At 38.0% G+C, this 27,523-nt stretch overlaps 3 protein-coding genes across 3 annotated transcripts; all 3 read left to right on the top strand.

The window, feature by feature from the left end:
* The first annotated feature begins 2,610 nt into the window (after nt 1–2,610).
* Nucleotides 2,611–5,852, top strand: LOC141329390 (uncharacterized). The gene is made up of 2 exons (XM_073835462.1): nt 2,611–2,982; nt 4,577–5,852. The coding sequence occupies exons 1-2, from the start codon at nt 2,814–2,816 to the stop codon at nt 5,533–5,535; spliced, it is 1,128 nt and encodes a 375-aa protein (XP_073691563.1). The 5' UTR covers nt 2,611–2,813; the 3' UTR covers nt 5,536–5,852.
* A 435-nt stretch (nt 5,853–6,287) lies between these two features.
* LOC141341593 (uncharacterized) lies at nt 6,288–15,473 on the top strand. Its single transcript, XM_073846420.1, has 3 exons — nt 6,288–6,291; nt 13,054–13,236; nt 14,316–15,473. Exons 1-3 carry the CDS (start codon nt 6,288–6,290, stop codon nt 15,248–15,250), a joined length of 1,122 nt encoding a protein of 373 aa, XP_073702521.1. The 3' UTR covers nt 15,251–15,473.
* Nucleotides 15,474–17,557: 2,084 nt separating this feature from the next.
* On the top strand, nt 17,558–22,418 carry LOC141329263 (uncharacterized). The gene is made up of 2 exons (XM_073835454.1): nt 17,558–17,914; nt 21,345–22,418. The coding sequence occupies exons 1-2, from the start codon at nt 17,755–17,757 to the stop codon at nt 22,391–22,393; spliced, it is 1,209 nt and encodes a 402-aa protein (XP_073691555.1). The 5' UTR covers nt 17,558–17,754; the 3' UTR covers nt 22,394–22,418.
* Nucleotides 22,419–27,523: the final 5,105 nt, after the last annotated feature.

Genomic DNA, 27,523 nt, shown 5'->3' with positions numbered 1-27,523 from the left:
AACATCTGCTACACAGTCAGAACTGGCACAATTAGTTTTTAGTGTATTTCTGTGGCAGAACTACACAGACTGGTCTGGGCATGTATATGTATACCCATCCCTACTTGTAAGGCAGTAGGAGAGAGAGATCCATCTAATTAGTTTTTTTTTTTCAGTATGTCAGAAATCCACCAGCCTTTATCACAAGATGAGTCACCAGCCACACCAGCCTCCTACCTTCATTCACAGTCACAAGACTATTAAATACGAACACCTGCATCCACTTACCTGCACCCTATAAATACTCACTCACCTCATTCCTACTTTGGCTGGTCTCAAGGTTACATTTCCTTGAGCTTGCCCAGTGAGCTGGAACGGCGTCCCATTCGAGGCCAGTGTTTTTGCGGGGACTGAATGATGAGACCATTCACTGTGATCTCCCCAGTGGTGATTTCTCTCTGATCGAGCTGATAAATTTTGTCTTCTTCCTGAATGGTTTTCATTACAAAGTAGAGAAAGTAACGGAACCCTCTAAGTCTTGACGTTCAACCCCCGCTGGACCGTGCTGTGTCTCCCCAGCTCACCTCACGCTGAGAATCCCCACGCTTCCAACTGCCCATCCAACCAACCTCAAAGGTCCACCAGGTATCCGGTACACCACCTTTGTCCTCAGTCCCAAGCCACCAGCCATTCACAAGTCAAGCTTGCAGGCCGCAAGAAGGTCAAGAGAAAGTCTAGTCCGCCCGCTACTACTATTGGCAAACCTCTCAGACTCTCCTATGGCAAACCCACCTGACTCCACCTGGCAAACCCGCCAGACTCTGCTATGGCAAGCCTCCAAGACTTTCCGATGGCAAACCCGCCAGACTTTCCAATGGAAAATCTCTCAGACTGTCCAATGGCAAACCCGCCAGACTCTGCTATGGCAAGCCTCCCAGACTTTCCAATGGCAAACCCGCCTGACTCTCCTATGGCAAACCCACCTGACTCCACCTGCCAGACTCTCCTATGGCAAACCCACCTGACTCCACCTGCCAGACTCTCCTATGGCAAACCTCTCAGGCTTTCCTATGGCAAACCCGCCAGACTCTCCTATGGCAAACCCCCCAGACTCTTCTATGGCAAACCCGCCTGACTGTCCAATGGCAAAACCACCTGACTCTTCTATGGCAAACCTGCCAAACTCTCCTATGGCAAACCTGCCAGACTCTCCTATGGCAAACCCGCTTGACTTTCCTATAGCAAGCCCACCGGCATCATCTTTGTCAAGCATGCCGGCCTCTGTACAGCATGAGTTCTCGGCCAAGATGCCCGCCCAGCCTTAATTTCCGGCCGAGATGGTCGCCAAGCACGAATCCCTGGCCAAGACGGTCATCGCGTCAGGTTTTGCGACCAGAAAGGCTGTTACGCCTGAAGCCAGTAAATCTCTGAAACCTGTTCCATGCTCTAACATGTCCTGTTCCCTCGTCACAGCCAGGAGTGCCCTTCCCTACTCACATGAATCAAGTTCCCTCATCACGGCAGGAGTGCGGAATTATGGGAGGGGGATTTACTGTCACAAATCCACCAGCCTCTATCACAAGATGAGTCACCAGCCACACCCATCTCACCAGCCATATTAGCCTCCTACCTTCATTCACAGTCACCAGACTATTAATTACGAACACCTGCATCCTCTTACCTGCACCCTACAAATACTCACTCACCTCATTCCTCCTTTGGCTAGTCTCAAGGTTATATGCTCACTCCTCACCTGGATACCTACCTGTGTTGGCCGTCTGCGATCCTCAGCCTGTTAGAATCCTTTTGCACACCAGTTAAAGACTGTTGTCTTTTGCTAAGGACTTGCTTCAAGGATGTTTCATTTTTTAATGGTTTTTTGTATATCGCTCATCAGTTTACCTATTAATAAATAAGCTGTTAACTCACCTATCCTGTTCTGCCCCTTGCTGTATTGTGACACAGTAATTAATGATCACTTTGTTCTGAGTCATTATTAAATGATATTTAATATGTATATTCAGGTGGGCCTTTTTTACATCATTATGGTGCAAGATAATCCTATTTAAATCAGTGTGATTAACGAAGTCAAATGTAATCCAAAAGTAATCTAATTATATAACATAAACTGTAATGTAACAAATTACGTTACTGACTACAATTTTTGTCATGTAATCTGGAATCAGTAATTCCATCGGATTACAATTTGTAAGTAGTTTACCTAGCTCTGTATGCAGTGTTGGGGAAAGTTGCATTTAAAAGTAATGCGTTACAATATTGCGTTACTCCCTTAAAATTTAATTAATTATGTCACTTTTATGGAAAGTAATGAGTTACACTACTTTTTAAATCTAAGCATGGCTTGCTTGTTTTTTTTTCATATATAAATATTTTTAGAATAAAAAAAAATGTATTGAATGTTTTATCTAAAAATTCAATAAGGATTTTCTAGAGAAGTAAAATCTTTGTCTTGTTTTCAAAAATGCAAACTCGCATATACTATATACAAATACAACAAAACAAAGTTTCCTCGTGTTATTTTCCCTCCTTTCGACGCTTCGCACTCCCGTCCAGTGGGTGGCGCTAAAACACATACGTTTGTTTGCCAAACACCATTAAACCACAGAGGAAGGCGATTATTTTCACCGAGCTCACTGTTGTTATGTCGTGATTCTGTTTCAACACAATCAGTTAGAAATGTAGTTTCTGTAAATAGAAAAATACAGTTTGTAAATCAGGTCAATAAATGCCTGTTATATTCTCATCCTCAAAGTCGTGACCAAGTTTTCAAGCAAGGAGAAGTATCAGTTGAACTGAGATCTGTTGCTGTGAAGATGGTGTTTGTTAAAGTGGAGACTGAGGAGGACACGAGAGAACCAAAACCTTGGAGAATAAAACAGGAGGAAACAGAACTTTTAATTCTACAATACGATGATCCAGAAACCTTGAGAATAAAACACGAGGAACCAGAAATCTGCAGAATAAAACAGGAGGAACATGGAGGTTTGTGTTTAAACTTCATTCATCTTTAATAACTGTTTGTGGAACAATAAGCTTTCAAAGCTTTAACAATACAGACGGTTTCAATCCGTTTTAGATTTAGTTTGTTGTAATAGAAACAATCTTCAAAGCAGAACAGTCTTTTGAAAAATATAGATGGAGCAGCAAATGGTAGGAGATTTTTTTTCTACAAAATTTATTTTAGATAATTGCCTAGTTGATCAAACATACTACAATACGAGACAAGTTCATTGTTTATCACAATGATGATTTCTTACAAGATATGTTTTCTCAACTGTAATTACAATATGAAATATGAGTTCACTGTTTATCACTATAATCAAAATTGGCCTTTGGCTGTTGAAGCAACATGGTCACGTGGTGTAATTGGTTTGTGTCAATTGTCGTACCCGGTATTTTTCATTAAAAATTAATAATATACACAAACATTAATGTGGAATAAAATGTAATCATCTAGTTTAGTAGCCTATAATAAAATGGTCTTTGACAGTTTTTACATAATTTGTCAAAGATTATTTGGAAAACAGAGGTGTTTTGACCACATTTCCAGCCAAATATTGCAAAAACACATTAAAATTTACATTTAGACATAACTCTAATAAAAAAATCTTGTGATATTTTAAAATGAAGAATTTATTTCAATAAGTAAGCTTACATGCCATCTAGGAGGATACAATATTTATTATTTGGTGGTTACATCATTTGACATTTTAATTTACTTTTGTAAAAAAAAATGTGCATATGTCATTTTTAATTACATAAACACGCAAAACTGACCCCCAAACATATTTAATAGTACTGTCTATATAAACATGGGGTTTGTGTCTATAATATTAAAAAAAAAAAAAAAAAAAAAGCAGGGCTTTAGACCTTTTTTTTCTGCTGGCTAAATTAATTGATTCTGAGCTTAGATTTTAACAGCAGATGGCACTCTAATCTAGTTTTTATCCACACACTCAAATGCTCACAAAGAATGTGCATTCGGTGGAGTTGTGTGATTTCACCTCGGCTCAGAATGCTTTTATTACGCCAGATTAATAAAACACAACCCACTGTAAACACCACTGTAATTCACTTCAGCTTCTTCGAATTGTATGAATGCTTATTTCAGGTTCAAGTGTGTGTAACGATTTGGAAACGAGCAGAGCACGGCTGTTTCTAAAGCAAGCAGTGGCATCTGCTGTTCAAAACTAAGCTCACAATCGATTAGAGAAAGAATCGCGTTGTGTTTGGAAATCTCAGAATCAATGCTGAATCATTTCTCGATTCACGTTGCAACAATTTATTGTCCATTCCCTAATATAATACTATATAAGAATAATGAAGAGATTTTGCACGTTACTTATGTTTGTAAAAGTAAATTTTGCATGCTTTCCAACTCAAGCTCAGTGCTTGGCTGTCAAATGTGTATTACCAAGAAATAAATTAACTGCACTAGTAATTTTATGAATAAATCATCTGTAGGACTTATTGGCGATACTCCCAAATGTTAGACTGGATCCCTGCGCTGTTACACCAATGTTTACCTTTACGTTCATATGCTACTGAAAATTAACCATTTTTACTTTTATTTCAGAGTTGATTAAAGAAAAAGAGGAGAATGAAGAATCAAGTGAGGAGACAAATCATGTCAAAACTGAAGAAAACACTTTGAGTTGCTCTCAAACCAAACAGAAAGATTTAAAGAAAGGAAAAGCCAAGAAATGTTCCACCTGCCCTCAGTGTGGAAAGATTTTGTCGGTCAAAACAAGTCTTAAGCATCACATGAGAATTCACACTGGAGAGAAGCCGTTCACTTGTGATCACTGCGGGAAGAGTTTCACAAAATCAGCATACCTTAAAGAACACATGAACATCCACACTAGAGAGAAGCAGCACACATGTGATCAATGTGGTAAAATATATTTATTTGCCTCAGGTCTGAGAAAACACTTGAAAGTTCATACAGAGAAAAAGCCACATATATGCCAGTTGTGTGGTGAGAGTTTTTGGCATGTACAAAGTTTGAAAGAGTATCAGAATATTCATACTGCTGAGAGAAAATACATGTGCTCTAAGTGTGGAAAGACTTTTACTTCAGCAGACTATGAGAGGGTTCACACTGGAGAGAAACCATATGAGTGTTCACATTGTGACAAGAGATTTAGTCGGTCAGGAGACATGAAAATCCATGAGAGGATCCACACTGGAGAGAAACCTTATAAGTGTTCACACTGTGACAAGAGATTTTGTCAGTCAGTACATCTGAGAACACATGAGAGGATCCACACTGGAGAGAAACCTTATGAGTGTTCACACTGCAGCAAGAGATTCAGCAAGTCAGGAGACCTGAAAACACATGAGAGGACCCACACTGGAGAGAAACCTTATAAGTGTTCACACTGTGACAAGAGATTCAATCAGACATCAAATCTGAAAACACATCAGAGGATCCACACTGGAGAGAGAGCGAGCTCCGATACCCATAGAAACCTGAGGCTAGACCTGCAAATGCGCAGGCATAAGCACGTTGCTGAATTGACATATGTAATTTAATTGCGAGTTCAGCAGCAGTTTTTGGAGATTTCAGGATTCCCCCATTGATTAAGATCTTGGGGGAATTAGGACTTGGTCTATGAGCTGCTGGGAGGCATTGGGCCATCTATCTGGAAGATATTTATACTTTAGATATTGGGATGTTAACCATATAATGTATTAATATATTATGTGCACACTGAAAAGATTGTGTGGCCAGCCTAGAATATTATGCACTTTCACAACAAAATAAACTTTGTTTTTCTTTACTGAAAAGTGAAAAAAAAGGCCACTTTATTATCTTTCTCTGCATCATTGTTTCTACACTGGTGGTTCTTTTCAACATCTTTATACCAAAAAATAAAAAATAAAAATCATGTCTAGATTTTTTTCTACACTGGAGGGACTCATTGTTTTAAGGAAAATAAAAAAAAAGTCCAGACCACCACTATGGTAATGGTATTTATTTAAAGAAACAAACAAATAAAGGATTTGAATAGATGTAGGGGCATAAATTAAAAAAGAGAAACAGTAAAAGAACAAGAATTTTCGTAAAGTAGCTCATCGATCTGAACTGCAAATAATAGTTTTATTGTAAAATGTGCACCCATTTAATTTCAGTTGTATTGCTGAAAATGCAAAACAGAAAAATGCTATTGTCGTCACAATCCTGCTTTCCATTCAAAACAGCAAAATTTGACCAAAAAATGTAATAGTTTTATCGCACATGCTCTTTATTTTCGGTTTTCATTCAGTATTAACAGAAAGCCAAAATGGGTAAGGTTTCCACCGAGCTGTATAGCTTACATGTTTTAGACACTTAGATTATGTTGTTGCCCCGTCCATGCAATGAATGCACATTATTGAATGAGTGGGGCATTTATTTAAACTATTTTTTAGAATATTTATTGAACTGCTCAGATAATTTCAGTTTAAGCTGTGATACATAGTCATAGGCTATATTAAACTCCCGTAACTCACAAACTCTTAGTGATAAATATGTCGGCCCGTTTTGCTCGATTTTGCTAGATTTCAATAAAATAAAAAAAGCTGCAATTTTCTGTCGTTATTTTATTACTGTTGGGGCAGTCTCCAGCTATATGCCTGAAGCCGGCCCTGCTTAGAGCCAATTCGTTTTTAATCTTTTACAGTTATATATATATTAATGCTTGAATAAACATTTAAAAATAGTGAAATTAAACCTAGGCATTTAAAAAGGTATTATGAACAGCGTCTATTAATTCCAAAAAGAAAGAGAAGCTTCGGTCCTAATCAAAACATATTGGAGACTGTGTTTCTAATATTAAGCACAAATGAAGAGAATTAAAACAAACCTTTAGCCTGCGTTTCAATAATTAAAATGTTTCAAATAAAAGCACTGGTGTTGTATTTTGGTAAGGCCGAGGGAGCGCGGATAGATGCAGCGGTTTGTGTCCACCTTTTTTTTTTTTTTAATATATATTTTATTTTTTTGTGGTTTGTCCAGTCGTGACTCACTAATTTTTAAGTGTGTTGTGTAGTGGAGTGACTCGGTCATTGTTTGTGCTCCTTTCCGATTGTAAAGGAGATCGGTTCCAGTCGATGAAAAGAGTCGTTACCCAGCAAACACAGAAAGTTCTCCTAACGTCCCCATATGCTTCCAATTTTTTTATTTTTATTTTTTTTGGAAACCAAATGAGAACGTTCCCAGAACCTTCCATGTAGGTCATTTTTGAGTAGTCATAACCATGCAAACTAATTAAAACTTTGCAGATGACTGATTATTCTAATGCTGAAAATGTAGGCTATGTTATAATTTTTTTTTTTAAATCATAAACAAATTACTTTCGCAGAATCTCATGTCCGAAATAAGCTTTTAATAAAACGTAGACATCAAAGTCGTCAAATCGCATTAATGATAATATAATTTTAATTTTACAACTAAAATAAGCCAAGGTTAAGTGTCTGAAAATCATATTATAATCACTGGGTTTATTTATTTACTGCACGCGCTTCTCCAGCAAGCGCTCCTGTCTTCAACATAAAGCGCGCGCTTGCGTAATTTAAAAAATAACGGTCATTTCGATTTACTGACTAACATTTGTTGATTGATCTCTTTAATAGATACATTTTTTAAGAGAGTAAATACTGTTATTTCAGGGAGATTTGACACGTCTAATTGAGGAAAACATGATGTTAACCGAGTTTTCGTTTACTGACTAAAAGAGGGAAGCTCATCATCGTTAATTCAGCGGTAAGAAACGAATGTTATTATAGTTAAAGTCAAATAAATGTTATTCGTTTTTGATGTGTCGACTTTATGAAATTAACAAGAATTTGCATATTCATATGTAGGATTATGCATTATGAACTGTATTATGAATATGTCTTATGAATTATTATATTTATATCATTATTAATCTTTTTTAGAATATATATTCAATGCAGTTTTGTCCTGACTTACCTTCTGAGACATGAGAATGTATGCTGTTGCTATGTAGCTATGTTATTTTCGTACATTTGATCTATCATAAACTCCGACAACTATCATTAACTTAGAACAAGAAGTACTTCTTAGTAAATGTGCCTTTTTAAAGTTTGGGTTGGTGGACTGGACAAATCTGCAAATTAATAACACTTTTGATCACGAACTGAGGCATGAGTATTGCGTTCTTAATATTTCTATATTTTGATTAACACATAATTCTGTTTTTTTTTTTTTTTTTCTGACGCTAGGCTATAGTGCATTTATGGGTGTTATTATAGCACAATTCTTAACACCTTACTTCGGACCTCACACATTTTCAAACCCTGGATACGGCCTTTGTGTTAATCTTTCATTTCTGACTATTGTCTGGATTGTGGTCTATATTACGCTTCTTAAATACATGAAATTTATCTTAAACTATTTGAATAAATTGTATAATCATTTTAACCCAACCCATCTGACTCCGAATCAATCATTTTCCGCATCAGTTTTTAATGTCTGTAAAAATAGAATACACATTTTTAAAATCGAATATTTTGCTGAAGTCATAACAAGAATTTGCATATTCATATGTAGGATTATGCATTATGAACTGTATTATGAATATGTCTTATGAATTATTATATTTATATCATTATTAATCTTTTTTAGAATATATATTCAATGCAGTTTTGTCCTGACTTACCTTCTGAGACATGAGAATGTATGCTGTTGCTATGTAGCTATGTTATTTTCGTACATTTGATCATATCTATCATAAACTCCGACAACTATCATTAACTTAGAACAAGAAGTACTTCTTAGTAAATGTGCCTTTTTAAAGTTTGGGTTGGTGGACTGGACAAATATGCAAATTAATAACACTTTTGATCACGAGCTGAGGCATGAGTATTGCGTTCTTAATATTTCTATATTTTGATTAACACATATTAATAATCACCTTGAAATATTAGATGTTTGGTTATGTCTTATTGATTAAGCTACTCAATATGGTGCTGAATGCTTTATTCATCCTTCGAAGTATATGTTTCATCTGTATTTTTCCATCTTCATCTATGTATGTGTGTGATGTCCGAAGCACAGTTCCGCAAAACGGTTATTCTTGGTACTTAATGAAGACAGTTTAGATGGTCAATTAGATTAACATTCACATATCTCAACATCTCAAGTTATAGATTAAACTAAAAAGGAGAAATGAAACTGCACGTCCACTCAACTGAGTTTATAATTACTAATCACGAGTTTATTCACGAGTTGATGTATTGATGTATTTTCAACTGACTTTGACCTTCAGGCTTCCTGAGTTGTCTGGTTTTAGGGTATAAAAAGTCTTGTAATTTTATCCTGGACAGAACGGAGACTTCAACCTTTTCAACCTCCTTTTCTCTGCTCTCAACTTTCTTCTGGGTGCACCTGAACGGTATAATTTTCTATTAGACTGATTTTTCTCAGATTTGATATTAGTATTTGACTAAATTTGACTTTATTAATTGCAATTTGGCTTTTATGGAATTCTCAACTTTTGAGTAAATATTATTATTGCAATATTTCTTATAATTTCTGCATTTATATATCTTCTCAACGAAGTATACTATTATTGAACAGAACATAGAAATTAATGTTTATTCCTAATCAATGGATCTATGGACTCTTAATTGTGTAGCCAGCTATGAGGTCACCGAGGTCCGGACCTCGTCATTTTTTTATATTCAAAAATAAAATGTCAAGCTCTCTGAATGATTATTTAGCCGTTTAAACCACCTCATATCACATGAGTGTTTGCAATTCATGTTGCTGCGAGAAGCTAGCGCAGTGAACGGGGCTTGAGAGGCGTTGAGTGAGAGCGCGGGTGCAGCCTCCGTTTGTTGCCATATCCACCTATATTATACGTATTTTTTTGACTCGTTTTTCCAATTTAGTGTGACACTTTGGGACGTTTATAAAGTAGAAAGTTGAACGTTAGTGCTAGTGATATATTAATCTTATTTACAAAACACAAGCTTTGAACTTGTTTCGGATATCTTTTTCTTTATTTTTGTAATTGCTTGTTTTTCGTAGCAATATCTGGCAACATTATACATTCATAAAACAAGCTTATAGATAAACTTAATTGCTGACAGGAAGATACCACAATCGGTAAGACAAACGCAGTGATCATCGTCAATATCTGAAAGAAATGTATAACACTATAAAAAAACAATAGCATAATACAAATCTGTTTGTTACAGAATGAAATAGGCTACTATGCCAAATAACGTTAACATTACTGGCCAGCAGGAAGACGTCTCATGCTCTTTAGTTAACCTTAAGTCATCAAAAAACATTAATTAAAGCATTGTTTCTCAACTGGTGGGTTTCAAAAACTTTTTGAGTGGGTCGCGGAGTGTGCAGTCAAAGAAACAACAAACATAATTCTGTTTTTTTTTTTTTTTTTCTGACGCTAGGCTATAGTGCATTTATGGGTGTTATTATAGCACAATTCTTAACACCTTACTTCGGACCTCACACATTTTCAAACCCTGGATACGGCCTTTGTGTTAATCTTTCATTTCTGACTATTGTCTGGATTGTGGTCTATATTACGCTTCTTAAATACATGAAATTTATCTTAAACTATTTGAATAAATTGTATAATCATTTTAACCCAACCCATCTGACTCCGAATCAATCATTTTCCGCATCAGTTTTTAATGTCTGTAAAAATAGAATACACATTTTTAAAATCGAATATTTTGCTGAAGTCATGTTATTTAATGCTTAAATAGACATAAAATCTTGGTTATATTGTACTTCTACATCTTACATTAACGAAATTTAACATAGTATAGCATAATTTAGTCTCATTTAATGCTCCTTATAATGGTTAAATGTGCTCTGATTATCTGTAATGATTAAACAATAGTTTAACGCAAGACATGGTGTGTATTAGTAATTATTGAGATCCACATCCGTCAGCCTTCCATGCCGCTTACTCTGGAAAAGGGAGTGCTGACTTACAGAAGCGCTATCAGAGTGAAGAAGAGATTATGATAACATTCTGGGAACCATCAGAGAACTTTCAGGGAACATAAATAGAACTTTTCCTATAGGTTACATTCTTGGAATGTTCCCCTAACCTAAAGATAACTTTTCGGGAACGTTCTAAGAATGTTCCCAGAACGTTCCCCTAACCTAAAGGAAAGTTCTATTTACTTTTAAGAAAACTCCCCTGGATAACTAATAGGGAACATTCACGGAACCAAAAACTAACATTCCCAGAAAATTCTGGAAACCAAAAATTGTTAGCTAGGTTAGCATTTATTTGTGCAGTTTTTAAGGGGGAAACAGTGCACCATATACATGCAGTTAGCAATTTTTCCCTTATTATCTCCTCCTTTCTCCGCTTCACACTCCAGTCCAGCCGGTGCCGCTAAAACACATAGTTTGTTTGACAAACACCATTGAACCTCAGAGGAAGAAGTTTAGTTTCACCGTGCTTTCTGATGTTCTGTCCTGAACTCCTGATGCGGCTTTAAAGTGCCCCTATTATGCCATGTTAAAGGTAGTTAATATTGTTGTAATAGTCTCTTAAAACAGGTTTACATGTATGCAAGTTCAAAAAACACTTTAGTTTTCTCAAAAATTAGATTTAATTTTACCCCGTTTCTAAATGATTCGTAAACCACTCGTGTGAAGCAGTTCGAAGAATCAGTCTCTCTAAACCCCTCCTTTCAGTGAGCCCTCACCGCTGTGATTGGTCAGATGGTGCAGTCCTTTTGGATTGGTCTACCGCTTCAGCGCAAAACGAAACGCCCATTGGCATAACTGAATGACAGCTGTGGAGACCTGTTAATGCATAGAAAAGTTAGCCTCGATTTTACCATATCAATTCGAGCCGGAGTCTGACGATGAAACGGTTGAAGTGGCACATCGACAAGAAACTGTTTTGCAAGCACGACTGGAGCAGGACGTTTCTCAGTGGGTGTCATATTATAACTGTGGAAAGTGCTTGCAATTTGCTTTTGTAAGCGAACCGGGCACACCTCTACATTGTGAACTTCAACACTGTAACGTACAACCCATAACACTGCGTTAAGCCATCGTTTATCATTATCATTACTAAACTAATAAGGCAGACAGACAGTCAAGCTGCATCAATCACAATTTTTAGACTACATTGCACTCACAGCTGAACAACAGAACTACAGAAACGCAAGTTAGCCCCTTACCAAGACATGTGCGGGGTTGTTACACACCATATCGTACACAAAGACGTATTTTGAACGATCGCTAGAAAATACAATCATCAATTATTAATCATACTTACAGGTAGAAGCTCAGAGGAGCAAGCCGGTCCAAATAAACTGGGCACTGATCCATTTTTTAAAACCAAGCGTTTGGTGAATCTCGCGTTGTAACGTTACTCCCCAAGATTGGAAAAACAGTCATCAGTAAAATGACGCGAACACAACACAAGATTGGAATTGGACTGCTGAGGTGTTGAAAAAATTAATGTTAACCACTCATTCTTGGTAGTTTCATCTTTCGGAAGGGCATATAAAACAAATTCACTCTCACAGCGCAGGGCGTCTTCTTGACATGATGTAACGTTAATCCACGTGAAAATGGTAGGCCTACTGTTTGTGGGCAGGCAAGTTGTTCGCGAAATTGAACGTGGGCGGACATTACGCAAATGTGTAGCTCGTGACGTGTGGCCGTTACAGAAAAAAGATTCGAATTGCTGACGACTCGTTTAGGCGAATGTGAGCCGACTCTTTTTTTTGTTAGACAAAAACTTCATTTATAGTGCACTGTCCGCGTCACAACTTTGCAGATAGTTTATGTTCACATACAGCTACATGACACACTACATGAAATATCATATTTGAAAAGGCATAATAGGGGCACTTTAATACAAACTGATAAAATTGTAGTTTCTGTAAATAGAAAATTACAGTTTTTGAATCAGGTCAGTAAATTAATGTAATAGTCTCATCTTGAAAGTCGTGACTAAGTTTTGAAGCAAGCAGGAATATATGGAGGAGTATCAGCTGAACTGAGATCTGCTGCTGTGAAGATGGTGTTTGTTAAAGAGGAGAGTGAGGAGAACACGAGTGAACCGGAACCCTTGAGAATAAAACAAGAGGATCCAGAATCCTTGAGAATAAAACAGGAGGATCCAGAATCCTTGAGAATAAAACAGGAGGATCCAGAATCCTTAAGTATACAATACAAAGAACCAGAAGCCGTGAGAATAAAACAGGAGAAACACGAAGGTTGGTGTTTGATCTTGATTCACTTTAAAAACTTTTATGCTACATTAGGCTTACAAAACTTGAATAATACAGACAGTTAAAGTTTCAAGCAATTTAGATTCGTTTGTTGTATTAGAAACAATCGTTAAAGGAACAGTTTATAACTATTTTCGTGTTGCCAGATTTTTTTTAGCATTGAAAAAAGCACTTAAGCTGAACTTGTTGACAGTAATGCTAGATTTAAAAAAAAATACAAATTGTGTGATATTTTAATATGAATGTGTTTAAAACATTTTTGAATTTGTCATCTTGCCAACCTCTTTTTGTCACTGACCCACAAACATATCCTGCCTATATAAACTTGGGATTTATGTTTATAATATTTAAAAAATAAGCAGAGCTTCAGACCATTTTTTTTTCTGCTGGCTAAATTAATCGATTCTCAGACTCGGACTCAGAATGCTTTTATTACGGCAGATTAATATAAACACAACCCACTGTAAACACCACTGCAATTCACTTCAGCTTCTTCGAATTGTATGAATGGTTATTTCAGGTTCAAGTGTGTGTAACCATTTGGAAACAAGCAGAGCACGGCTGTTTCTAAAGCAAGCAGTGCCATCTGCTGTTCAAAACTAAGCTCAGAATCGATTAGAGAAAGAATAGCGATGTTTGGAAATCTCAGAATCAATGCTGAATCAAACTTGATTCACGTTGCAACGATTTATTGTCCATTCCCTAATATAATACTATATAAGAATAATGGTACATTTAGTAAGAGTAATGAATATTAATTTTCTATATGAAAATTAGACTTTACACATGTTACTGATGGTAATAATATTACATTTTGCATGCTTTCCTACTCCTGCTCAGTGCTTTAGTGTATTACCAAGAAGTAAACATAACTTTTAGTAACTGCTCTTATGAATTCAAAACAGTAGTACTTTTATGATTTAATAATCTGTAGGGTTTATTGGTGATGCTCTCAAATGTTAGTCTGGAGCCCTACACTGTTACATCAGGGTTTACTTTTATGTTCAAATTTCTCAGCTTTTTACGATGTCCTGAAAATGAACCATTTTTACTTTTATTTTCAGAGTTGACTAAAGTAAAGGAGGAAAATCATGTCAAAATTGAAGAAAAACCTTTGAGCTGCTCTCAAACCAAACAGAAAGATTTAAAGGAAAGAAGAGCCAAGAAATGTTTCACCTGCACTCAGTGTGGAAAGAGTTTGTCAACCAAAACAAGTCTTGCGTGTCACATGAGAATTCATACCGGAGAGAAACCGTTCACTTGTGATCAATGCGGGAAGAGTTTCACAAAATCAGGAAAACTTAAAGAACACATGAATATCCACACTAGAGAGAAGCAGCACACATGTGATCAATGTGGTAAAATATATTCATGGGCCTCAGGTTTGAGGAAACACTTGCAAGTTCATACAGAAGAAACGCCACATATATGTCATTTGTGTGGTGAGAGTTTTTGGCATGTACAAAGTTTGAAAGAGTATCAGAATATACATACTGCAGAGAGAAAATACCTGTGCTCTAAGTGTGAAAAGACTTTTACTTCAGCAGACTATGAGAAGATTCACATTGAAGAGAAACCTTATGAGTGTTCACACTGTGACAAAAGATTTAGTCGGTCCGCAGACATGAAAAAACATGAGAGGATCCACACTGGAGAGAAACCTTATAAGTGTTCACACTGCGACAAGAGATTCAGTAGGTCAGTACATCTGAGAACACATGAGATGATCCACACCGGAGAGAAACCTTATAAGTGTTCACACTGCTGCAAGGGATTCATTAAATCAGGAGACCTGAAAACACATGAGAGGACCCACACTGGAGAGAAACCTTATAAGTGTTCACACTGTGACAGGAGATTCAATCAGACATCAAATCTGAAAACACATCAGAGGATCCACACTGGAGAGAGAGAGAGCTCCGATACCCATAGAAACCTGAGGCTAGACCGGCTAATGTGCAGTCATAAGCACATTGCTGAATTGACGTATGTAATTTAATTGCGAGTTCAATGAGACTTCAGGATTCCCCCATTGATTAAGATAGGACTTGGTCTTATATGATCTGGGATCATGTTTCAAACTTTAAAACGTTCTGAACTGGCTGATTTGCCATGGTCTCCTGAGCTCACTGATACTGTTAGACCCGCCATGGCTCCCCAAACTCCCTGACCCACCCTGGAGACAGTCCCTGTGTCCTGTGTTCCTGCCTTCCGGCCTCCAGGGCGCCCACCCTCTTTAGATGTTATATGGCGCGTGATGCGCCTTTCTGGAGGGGGGGCATAATGTCAGGATTAAGGACTGTTTTCTGTGTTTTCCTAGTGTTTTCCCCCCTATTTTTCCAATGTTTTGGTCTCTTCCTTGTCTCCCCCTACTGTTTAGTTTGATTTGGTTCCCTCCTTTGACCATATTTGTACTTCCCCCTCGCTATCCTTAATTGTGCCCAGCTGTCTTGTTAAGTTGCCACTCCCCTTTACAAGTGTATAAATAGTCCTTTGTTCCCCATTTTCCCCTTGTCTGGTCTTGATGTTAGATGGCGTTTGCGTCTCCTTAGTTTTGTTTTGTTTTAAAGTTACGTTGTGTCTTTGTATCTCCTAGGTTTCTGTTTGTTTTTGTTAATAAATATGTGTTTTGTTTTGTACTTGGTTTCCGTGTTTTCCCCTGGCTCCTCGTATTTCACTTTGGCTCCTCATCCAGTATATTGTGACAGAATGCAGGGTATTGAATGAGCGGGACATTTATTAAAACTATTTTTAGAACATTTATTGAACTGCTCAGATCATTTCAGTGTAGGCTATAATACATAGTCATGTGTTAAACTCCTGTAACTCACAAACTCTCAGTGATGGCACAAATATTTCTGTTTTCGCTCGCTGTCAGTCTCTGCTTTTATGCAACAGACGCCTCCATGTGAAATCAGCCCCTGTTGAATTCGGCTAATAAAAAAAGATGCAATTTTCTGGCGTTATTTTATTATTATTGGGGCATTGTCCAGCTATATCTTAAATTTTTCAAAATACAGTCCACTTCTGACTGGGTGGGCAAGACAGTCATTTGTCTGCCCATGCCTGGAGCCGGCCCTGCTTGGAACCAATTAATTTTTAATCCCTGATTTTAGACACGAATACATGAGATGATGTATATATTATTGCTTGAATAAACATTTAAAAATAGTGCTAGAAATATTATAATTAAGGAAATTAAACAGACCTAGGCATTTGAAAATACATAATGAAATGCGTCTATTAATTCTAAAAAGAATCAGACATAAACATATTCGAGACTGTGACATTTATTAGGTACACTTTTTGTGGTAAGGCAGAATTTGTCCAGTCGTGTGTTGTGTAGTGAAGGAGTGACTCAGTCATTAGGTTTGTGCTCCTTTCTGATTGAAAAAGACTAAAATTGGTTCCAGTTGATGAAAACAATCATTAAGTGTGTTCAGGTCAGTCTTGAAATGTTTCTGCTAGTTGTGTACTGTGCCCCCAGCTTTAGTTGTAAAAGTAAGCATTCGCCCTTGCTAAAATCAAAATGCTGATGGAGAAGGGTATTGCCATTACGCAAAGCGATCCTTACCCTGCAGCACAAGTACTCGTAGACATCTACTTGACATCTGCATTTACATCTGCAAGACATAGTTTGTTTATTTGCAATACCTCCAATAGACCAATCAGATGTCAAATCGACGTCTATTAGATGTCTTTAAGATGTTTATGAATTAGAATGTAAAACTGACATCTTACAGACGTCTGCCAGAGGTTTGTACACATCAGATGCTTACCAGATCAAGATATCTTTAACAGACATCTTGCAGATGTATATGTGCTATCTGGGGAAAGGGCTCAAATATCACCGCAAAAAAAAAAAAGATTAATTATTAAATGTAATTTTTTTTTTTTTTGTTATTCATATGGTCATGTGACCTATTTCTGCAAATATGGGAAAAACTTTAATACGGAACGCTTTTTTGATTCCTTAAATAGGGGCATATGTCAACCCTAGCAGCATGAGAGCACTGGAATTCTCCCGGAGCTTCTTATTAGCCAACCCAGGCCTCCCCCAGTGCATTAATAAGCTCTTTATCGCAAAGACTGTTGAGGCTGATCAAATACCATGAAAGTCTATAATTTAATTACTTTCCATTTAATTTGTGCAGTTTTTTTAACGGGGAAACAGTGCACCTTGTACACGCACCTTGTTTCTCTTATTTCCTCCTTTCGCCTCTTCACACTCCAGTCCAGCGGGTGGCGCTAAAACACATACGTTTGTTTGCCAAACACCATTGAACCTCAGAGGAAGAAGATTAGTTTCACCGTGTTCTCTGTTGTTTTGTCCTGATTCGGCTTTAATACAAACTGATAGAATTGTAGTTTCTGTAAATAGAAAATTACAGTTTTTGAATCAGGTCAGTAAATTAATGTAATAGTCTCATCTTGAAAGTCGTGACGAAGCAACCATAAATATCTGGAGGAGAATCAGCTGAACTGAGATCTGCTGCTGTGAAGATGGTGTTTGTTAAAGAGGAGAGTGAGGAGAGCATGAGTGAACCAGAACCCTGGAGAATAAAACAGGAGGAACCAGAACCATTGAAAATAAAACAGGAGGAACCAGAACCCTTAAGTATACAATACGAAGAACCAGAACCCTTCAGAATAAAACACGAAGGTTGGTGTTTGATCTTAATTCACTTTAAAAACTGTTTATGCTACATTAGGCTTACAAAGCTTAAATAATACAGACTTTTATAAAGTTTCAAGCAGTTTAGATTCAGTTTGTTGTATTGGACACAATCGTTAAACGGAACAATCTGTTGAATAATGAAGATTGAGCAGCAATAGGAGACACTTTTTTTTCAACAAAATGTATGTTAGATAATTGCGTAAACATACTATGAGACGAGTTCGCTCTTCCATCACTATGATTATTTCTTGCAAGATGAAATATGAGTTCACTGTTTATCACTATGATAACGTGAAAAACGCTTAACGTGGCTTAAAGTAAGAAAAAAACAACAACCAGGAAACCCCAATTTTCTGTCAACCTTACTTGGAACAAACACTACCCTAATAGCTCACCTACATCTCAGAGACGTTTATTTGACGTATGCATTTACATCTTACAGACGTCTGCCAGACGTGTGAACACAGCAGATGCTTTCCAGATCAAGAGATCTTTAACACATCTTCCAGATGTGCGTGTGCTATCTGGGTAACTATTAAAAGAACGAGCCCTTATTCCACAGATAAAGTGAATAATATCACATTAAGCGTTTTCTCCCCCATACCAAACGTCTGTCAAATTTTACTTATAATAAACACTTCCTGCTGTAAAAAGAACAAGCTCTTAAAAAACGCTTTAACGTGGCTTAACGTATCTTAACAACGACTGTGGAAAACCAAATTTCTATCAAATGCTACATATAATAAACACTTGCTGCTGTCAAAAGATCAAGCTCTCATTCAGCATATGAAGTGAATATATCCCGTTAAGCATCCCCCAGTCCAATAGGAAACAGCTTAACGTGGTTTAACGTATCTTAACAACGCCTGGGGAAAACCAAACTTCTGTCAAATATTACTTATTTGCCCCGAGGATCGGAGCAAAAATATTGTCAAGCACCTCGATCGGCCCGATGTTCGGCGCAGATTATCTTGTAATGTGAGGTGTTCAAAGAACGAATCTTGCACCTCCCGATCTGCAAGCACACAGATCGGAGCTGCCCTGATTTAAAACAAACATGTTTGATATTTAAGATTTTAAATTGCGATGATGACGGCTATGTGCTTAAATCAGTACTTTCACAACAGCCAATGCGTGACCACAAAACACAGGTCATTGGATAGTGGAGATGGAGGACACTGCTTCTTGAGTTTTTGTAGTAACACTGTCTTGTCTGTATAATGTGTCGAAAACGTACCACAACCGTATAAGGAGAAAGAGGAGCTCTGCTGAGGTGAAATCGCCTCAGTTTTGAATAGGGCTGTGACGGTGGCAGAGTTTTACCACCGCGATGGCCCGGTGTTTTAGAAATATAAATTACAACGTTTGTTTGTGTATATAGGCCTATATATAAAATACATATGTATATAATTTTGAAACACAAAATAAATGAGGCTCAAACATTATTAACAAAACATGCCTGTTTATTTTAGCACTTTAGTCATTGAACAAGCAGCCTAAAAAACTCTAATTCAATATAAATTGAATAAATAATACATTTAAATAAGAAAGTAGCCTAAATACGAATGTTAAATAGGCTATTAAACAAACATTTGTTGCAAAAATGTCGGACAAGCTGAAGCGTGCTTTGCAGGACATGAAAGCGCTAGTGTGATGTGAAACTTTGGGGGGTGCAAGGTGTATGAAAAAAAAGAAGAATATTCGAATCTTAAAATTTAAAATCGAATGCCAACCCACCAAACGAATTTTTTATTAGGGTTGAATATATTCTATCAGTGTATTACACAGGTACAAAACAGATTTCAGTACTTTAATAGGTTGGTACATCACCATTATATCAGTTAAAAAATATTTACAGGTATTTACCTGTACATTTAAGTGAAAACTGTAAAATGTAAAACATTGCTACCATATTTTTTACGGTAAAACTCTGGTAACCACAGCTGCCAGGTTTTTACCGTAAATTCTACGGCTTTTTTTTTTTTTTTTTTTTTACAGTGTACCTTAACAACAACTTACAATAAAGAAGTCATGAATTTGGACCAACTTTGCATGCCATCACCTTTTCTCCCGAAATGTGTAATGTTTTACGATGGAGAATTAAATAGAATGTTCATTCCTTTCTATCGGGACAATTGACCACAAAAACAAAAACAAAAACGGAGCTGGTTGGCAACAATACATTTATTTTTTAACTCTGCTGCTAAGCTAAACAGGGGTGCGTTTCCCCAAAAAAAGTAAATTAGTCTTTTGGTGCCATGTTTAATATAGCTGCATTTTTGAGATCCCTAATCAGTTAAATTGCAGAAGTTATTACTCGGTGACGCAATTAACAACATCCCTAAGTTGTTGAACTAATGTGGTTCAAACAACGGAGATGCGACCTTGCATACTGAAGCATGCGTGACGCTCCCGGTAATGTTTGGCCTATGTGTAATACATATGTGTAACCCCTCACACCCGGGTCCAACTCGCACCCGCTCCGAGCGGGTCTAGAAACCGGGTCTTCGGCACGGGAGGTGGACACACTAACAAAGAAGGCTAAAGGCTGCAACCTCTAGCGTCAGTCGCTAGTGCGTCTCTTGAGATTGGGGAGCAAGGTTTACCTGCATAGCACCTACTAGCTGGCCTCTGTTACACTTGCATCTCACATGAACAGATGAACTCAATCTCCAAAGCTGCTGTGAGTGTCACTTCTTGTCGATTTTTTATCATTTGAGAAAACTAGCATCATATCATACTGTATGCACACAGAAACTTAACGGCAACCTTTTAAAAATAAAAGTACAGTTTAACATGTAACAGAACAAGTGTTTATTATAAGTCAAATTTGACAGACGTTTGGTCTTCCCTGGTCGCTGTTAAGGTACGTTAAATCACGTTAAGCTGTTTCCTTCTATGGGGGAGAAAACACTTAACGTGATATTATTCACTTTATCTGTAATAGTAGTTAGTGTATGTTACAAGTAAGGTTTGACTGAAATTTGGGGTTTCCTGGTTTTTTTACGTACGTTAAGTGTTTTAGAACATCCCCGTGTTGCCACATTTTTTTAGCATTGAAAAAATCACTTAAGCTGAACTTGTTGACAGTAATGCTTGATTTAAAAAAATCAGAAGTCGGGATTCGATCTCGGGACACCCGTAAACGCAATGGCATTATTTTTTAGCACACTTGCCCACTAGGCTATTGGCGTTGACCTGATGCATTTTTTTAAAGCAAGATTTTTAAAGATTTTTGAATTTCTCATTTTGCCAACCCCTTTTTGTCCCTGACCCACAAACATATCAAATGGTCCTGCCTATATAAACTTGGGATTTGTGTTTATAATATTTAAAAAAATAAGCACTGCTACATCAGGGATTACTTTTATGTTCACAAGCTACTGAAAATGAACCATTTTTACTTTTATTTCAGAGTTGATTAAAGAAAAAGAGGAGAACGAAGAATCAAGTGAAGTTGAGGAGAAAAATCATGTCAAAACTGAAGAAAACACTTTGAGTTGCTCTCAAACCAAACAGAAAGATTTAAAGAAAAGAAGAGCCAAGAAATGTTCCACATGCCCTCAGTGTGGAAAGATTTTGTCAATCAAAACAAGTCTTAAGCATCACATGAGAGTTCATACTGGAGAGAAGCCGTTCACTTGTGATCACTGTGGGAAGAGTTTCACAAAATCAGCAAAACTTAAAGAACACATGAACATCCACACTAGAGAGAAGCAGCACGCATGTGATCAATGTGGTAAAATATATTTATGGGCCTCAAGTCTGAAGAAACACTTGCAAGTTCATACAAAGGAAACACCACATATATGCCATTTGTGTGGTGAGAGTTTTTGGCATGTACAAAGTTTGAAAGAGTTTCAGAATATACATACTGCAGAGAGAAAATACATGTGCTCTAAGTGTGAAAAGACTTTTACTTCAGCAGACTATGAGAAGGTTCACATTAAAGAGAAACTATATGCGTGTTCACACTGTGACAAAAGATTTAGTAGGTCAGCAGACATGAAAACACATGAGAGGACCCACACAGGAGAGAAACCTTATAAGTGTTCACACTGTGACAAGAGATTTAATCAGTCTGTACATCTTAGAACACATGAGATGATCCACACTGGAGAGAAACCGTATGAGTGTTCACACTGCAGCAAGAGATTCAGTAAGTCAGGAGTCCTGAAAACACATGAGAGGACCCACACTGGAGAGAAACCTTATAAGTGTTCACACTGTGACATGAGATTCAATCAGACATCAAATCTGAAAACACATCAGAGGATCCACACTGGAGAGAAACCTTATAAGTGTTCACACTGTGACAAGAGATTCAATCAGTCATCAATTCTGAAAACACATCAGAGGATTCACACTGAAGAGAGAGAGAGGTCCGATACCCATAGAAACCTGAGGCTAGACCGGCAAATGCGCAGTCATAAGCACGTTGCTGAATTTACGTATGTAATTTAATTGCGAGTTCAGTGAGCAAATTTTTTTTTTTTGAGATTCTGTAGGATTCCCCCATTGATTAAGATAGGACTTGGTCTTATTTGAGCTGCCGGGAGATATTGCAAATTTGGCCGCCAAGTGAAGAGACTTTCTTTGAAAGGGACTTTTTTAGGGCCGGATCTTGTTGGCTAGAAGAGTGGGCTGACAGATATCCTAGGGGGAGATTCTGTAGATATTGGTATATTAACCAAATAAACTACTTGGTTTACGTGCACACAGATTGTGTGGCCAGCCTAGAATTTTATGCACTTTCACAAAAAAATTAACTTTGTTTTTCTTTAGTGAATAGTATAAACAAAAGGCCACTTAATTTTCTTTCTCTGGATGATTATTTCTACACTGGTGGTTCTTTTCTACAACAATTTTTTATATATATATGTGTACCAAAAAAGGCCGTAATCGTCTAGAACACTGGAGGGACCCATTGTTTTGAGGAAAATAAAAGAAGTCCAGACCACTATGTGTTACATTTATGTCTGTTTTTGGTCGTTGGTTTCTCCCGTTGTCTCTCCCCGTCGATCTGTGTTAATTGGTTTTGCTCTCATCACTGTTATTACCTGCACCTGTCTTTAATCATCAGTTACCCCTTTATAAGTCTGTCTTTGAGTTCATTACACTGTCGGTCTTTGTATATGTTTCAGTCACTATGTGTGTGGATGTTCCTGCTTGTTATACCTGAAGATTACATTAAATATGTCGTTGTTTGTTATCTCGTCTCAGGTCTTTTCCATTCAGCACGCTGCACCGTAACAGAAAAGACCGTCCGCAAACAGTTTCACAGCGTTTTTCCCTGCTTTATTTTCCGTTTTTTCCTCAGTTTAGTTTAGTTTTTTTCTTTATGGATAACCCTGCCGTCCTCATCATTCTCCTGGAGCAGGGGAACCGCTCTTTCGAGGACCACACAAGAGATTTGTGTTCCTCGCGCCTCTGACGCACTATCCGGACAGCTGCCTGTGCACATTCTACCGTGCTGGACTTAACATCGCCACCAAAGCGCAGCTGTCCGAGTAGGGTCCTTGAGAGAGCATCGCCGACTACATCGAGTGGGTGCTGGCATCCTATGGATCGTCTTGGACTATCGGCATCGTTGAAGAGGACGTCAACCCTACTCATGACCCAGAGCCCAGTCAACCATCACCCCGACATGCGGAGTTTGAGTCCGAGTGCACCGCAGAGGAGGAACCTGAACCCCGAGCGACAGAGCCAGCGTCCTGCATGTCCGACCAGGTGCGTCAGCCGGCCATTATATCCGCGACGGTGGAAGTCAACGTGGAGCAAGTGAGGGTACTGGAGAGCCCTGCCCACTGCACTACCGCCGGGGGTGAGATGGATCGGGATTCTTGGGACTTAATAAACTTCTTTTCTGAAATACCTGTCATGATCAACCTGTCTGTCTGAAAATCCCACCCACCTCTCCTCTTCTGTTTATGACTTCGTCTGTCTGGCCACCGCTGTCCCCTGACAGCCCTTCTGCTCACCCTCAGCCCACCATCTGTGCAGTGGGCTTGCCGCAGGTCTGCCAGTTACCACCGGTGTTATGGCTGGAGGATCCCTCAGCTTCGCTTCCAGCCTCAGAGTCCAGAACTCCACCTCGGCCCTCCGACCCTGCAGCTCCACCAACGCTCTCAGCGCCCTCGTCTTCACTGTCGCCCGTCGTTCCACCAGCTCCACCGGGCTTCCTCGTCCCTTGCCCCGCCATCGCCTACGGACTCTGCTCCTCTGGCTACGCCTCGTCACTCCGTCTTGTCTGCACCGTTGGGCTCCTCCCTCCCTCCGGCTCCGCCTTGGTCCTCTGTCGCTCCGGCTCCGCCGCAGACCTCCGGATCTCCTTCTCCGCCTTGGCCGCCAGAGCCTCAGGCTCCGCCTTGGCCCACTGGATCCTCGGTGGCGCCCAGGATCTTCCGCTCTCCGCCTCGAGCTCCTCTGCCAGCTGCTCTGCCTCTGTCGGTCGGTCACCTGGAGTCGGCGGCCCTTCCTCCACCTTGGCTCCTCCTTCCGTCGGCTCCACCGTGGGTCGTCTTCATGGCTGCTGGGTCTGTATCAGACTCTCCAGCTCCGGGTACCTCCTGTTTCCTCCCTGGCTCCTCCCTCCGTCGTCGCCCCCCTTGGACTATGTGTTTTCTGGTTTTTGTCCCCCTCCCGGGGTTGCGTCCTCCGCCGAAACCTCCCCCAAAATGGACTCTGTTTTTCTGTTTTTTTTTTCTGCCCCGCTTCTGTTTTGTTTTCTTGTCTACGGTGCAAGGATGCGCCTATGCGGAGGGGGGCATAATGTAACATTTATGTCTGTTTTTGGTCATTGGTTGCTCCTGTTGTCTCCCCCGTCGATCTGCGTTAATTGGTTTTGCCCTCATCACCATTATTCCCTGCACCTGTCTGTAATCATCAGTTACCCCTTTATAGGTCTGTCTTTGGTGCATATTTCTAAATATTTTCAAAATGAACTCAGTTTAATTTCAGTTGTATTGTTGAAAACACAAAACAGAAAAATGCTCTTGTCGTCATAATTTTGAATTGCATGAATTATGTAAATTATAGACCTGCTTTCTGTTTAAAACAGAGAAGTTTGACCCAAAAAGTTTTATCGCACAAGCTATTTACTTTCGGTTTTCATTCAGTATTAACAGAAAGCCAAAATGGGTAAGGTTTCCACCGCATTGTAGACACTTATATGTTGTTGCCCCGTACATGCAATGAATGAACATTACTGAATGCCGGCCCTGCTTGGAGCCAATTCATTTTTAATCCCTGATTTTAGACAAGCATACATGAGATAATGTATATATTAGGCTATTGCTTTAATTAACGTTTAAAAATAGTGATATAGATATTATAATTAAGTAAATTAAACAGACCTAGGCATTTGAAAATTCATAATGAAATGTGTCTATTAATTCCAAAAAGAAGAAGCAGTCATAATCAAAACATATTCAAAACTTTGCAGATGACTCTGATTATTCTAATGCTGAAATGTATGTGTGTGTGTGTGTGTGTGTGTGTGTGTGTATTTATATATATATATTTATATTTGCAGAATCATGTCCGAAATAAGCTTTTAATAAAATGTAGACATCAAAGTGGTCAAATCGCATTATAATTATAATAGCATTTTAATTTTTTAGCTAAAAATAAGCCAAGGTTAAGTGTCAATCATATTATAAACACTTTTCTTTTTCTTTATTGTACGCCTCTGATCTGCACGCGCTTCTCCAGCACGCGCTTTCTCCTGTCTTCAAAATAAAACGGCGCGCTCGTGTAATTTAAAAAATAACGGTCATTTCGTTTTACTGACTGACTGACATTCGCTGATTGATCTCTTTAATGGATAATTACTTATTATTTTAGGGAGATTTGACACGTCTTATTGAAGAAAACATGATGTTATCCGAGACGTTTTCGTTTACTGACCAAAAGAGGGAAGCACACCATCGTTCAGTGGTAAGAAACAAATGTAATGTTATCCTAGTTAAAGTAAAATAAATGTTATTCTTTTTTTAATGCCTGTAAAAATACAATACACATTTTTAAAATCATATATTTTTTTGAAGTCATGTTATTTAGTGCTTTAATAAACATAAAACGGAATTTAATATATTATACGCACCAACTAGTTTTCCCCGTATTATTTTCTCATTTCGCCGCTTCACACTCCAGTCCAGCCGGTGCCGCTAAAACACATACGTTTGTTTGTCAAACACCATTAAACCTCAGAGGAAGAAGTTTAGTTTCACCGTGTTCTCTGTTGTTATGTCCTGATGCGGCCTTAAGACAAACTGATAGAATTGTAGTTTCTGTAAATAGAAAATGAAAATTACAGTTTTTGAATCTGGTCAGTAAATGCATGAAAAAAGTTTTTTAAGCAAGCAGGAAAATCTGGAGTATCAGCTGAACTGAGATCTGCTGCTGTGAGGATGGTGTTTGTTAAAGAGGAGAATGAGGAGCACATGAGTGAACCAGAACCCTGGAGAATAAAACAAGAGGAACCAGAAACATTGAGAATAAAACAAGAGGAATCAGAACCCTGGAGAATAAAACAAGAGGAGCCAGAACCCTGGAGAATGAAACAGGAGGAACCAGAACCCTTAAGTATACAATACGAAGAACCAGAACCCTTGCGAGTAAAACACGAAGAACATGAAGGTTGGTGTTTGATCTTCATTCACTTTAGGGCTTACAAAAGCTTGGGGTTTGTTTATATACAATATAATATACTACAATATAATGCCATAGAAGAACAAGATTACATTTAGTAAGAATAGAATAAATTGATTTTCTATATGAAAATTAGATTTAATAGAAGTACATTTTGCATGCTTCCCAACTCAAGCTCAGTGCTTTACTGTGTATTACCACGAAATAAACGTAATATTTTAGTAACTGCACTTATTGTTGCAAAAAAGTGTTATCAATGTTTTGATTATGAAAAAGTAATTTCACTGTTACGTCAGAATTTAGTTTTATGTTCACATTACTCAGATTTTAAAAAGTTACTGAAATTATCCATTTTCACTTATTTCAGAGTCAATTGAAGAAAAAGAGGAGGAAGAAGAATCAAATCAAGTTGAGGAGAAAATCCATGTCAGAACTGAAGAAAAACCTTTTAGTTGCTCTCAAACCAAACAGAAAGGTGTAAAGAAAAGAAGAGCCAAAAAATATTTCACCTGCACTCAGTGTGGAAAGAGTTTCACACTCAAAACAGGTCTTGAGCGTCACATGAGAATTCACACTGGAGAGAAACCATTCACTTGTGATCAGTGCGGGAAGAGTTTCGCAATCTTATCATACCTTAAGGAGCACATGAACATCCACACTAGAGAGAAGCAGCACACATGTGATCAATGTGGTAAAATATATTTATGGGCTTCAGGTCTGAGGAAACACTTGAAAGTTCATACGAAGGAGAAGACGCATTCATGCCATTTGTGTGGCAAGAGTTTTTGGCATCCACAACATTTAAATGTATATCAGAATATACATACTGGTGTGAGAGAATACATGTGCTCTAAGTGTGAAAAGACATTTAGTTCAGCAACCTATTTAAAAATAAAGACTATAGAGAAACCCCATGAGTGTTCACACTGCAACAAGAGATTC

This window comes from Garra rufa, chromosome 1, assembly GCF_049309525.1.
Source record: "Garra rufa chromosome 1, GarRuf1.0, whole genome shotgun sequence".
Lineage (NCBI taxonomy): Eukaryota > Metazoa > Chordata > Actinopteri > Cypriniformes > Cyprinidae > Garra > Garra rufa.
This window is presented reverse-complemented; position numbering and strand designations above follow the sequence as displayed.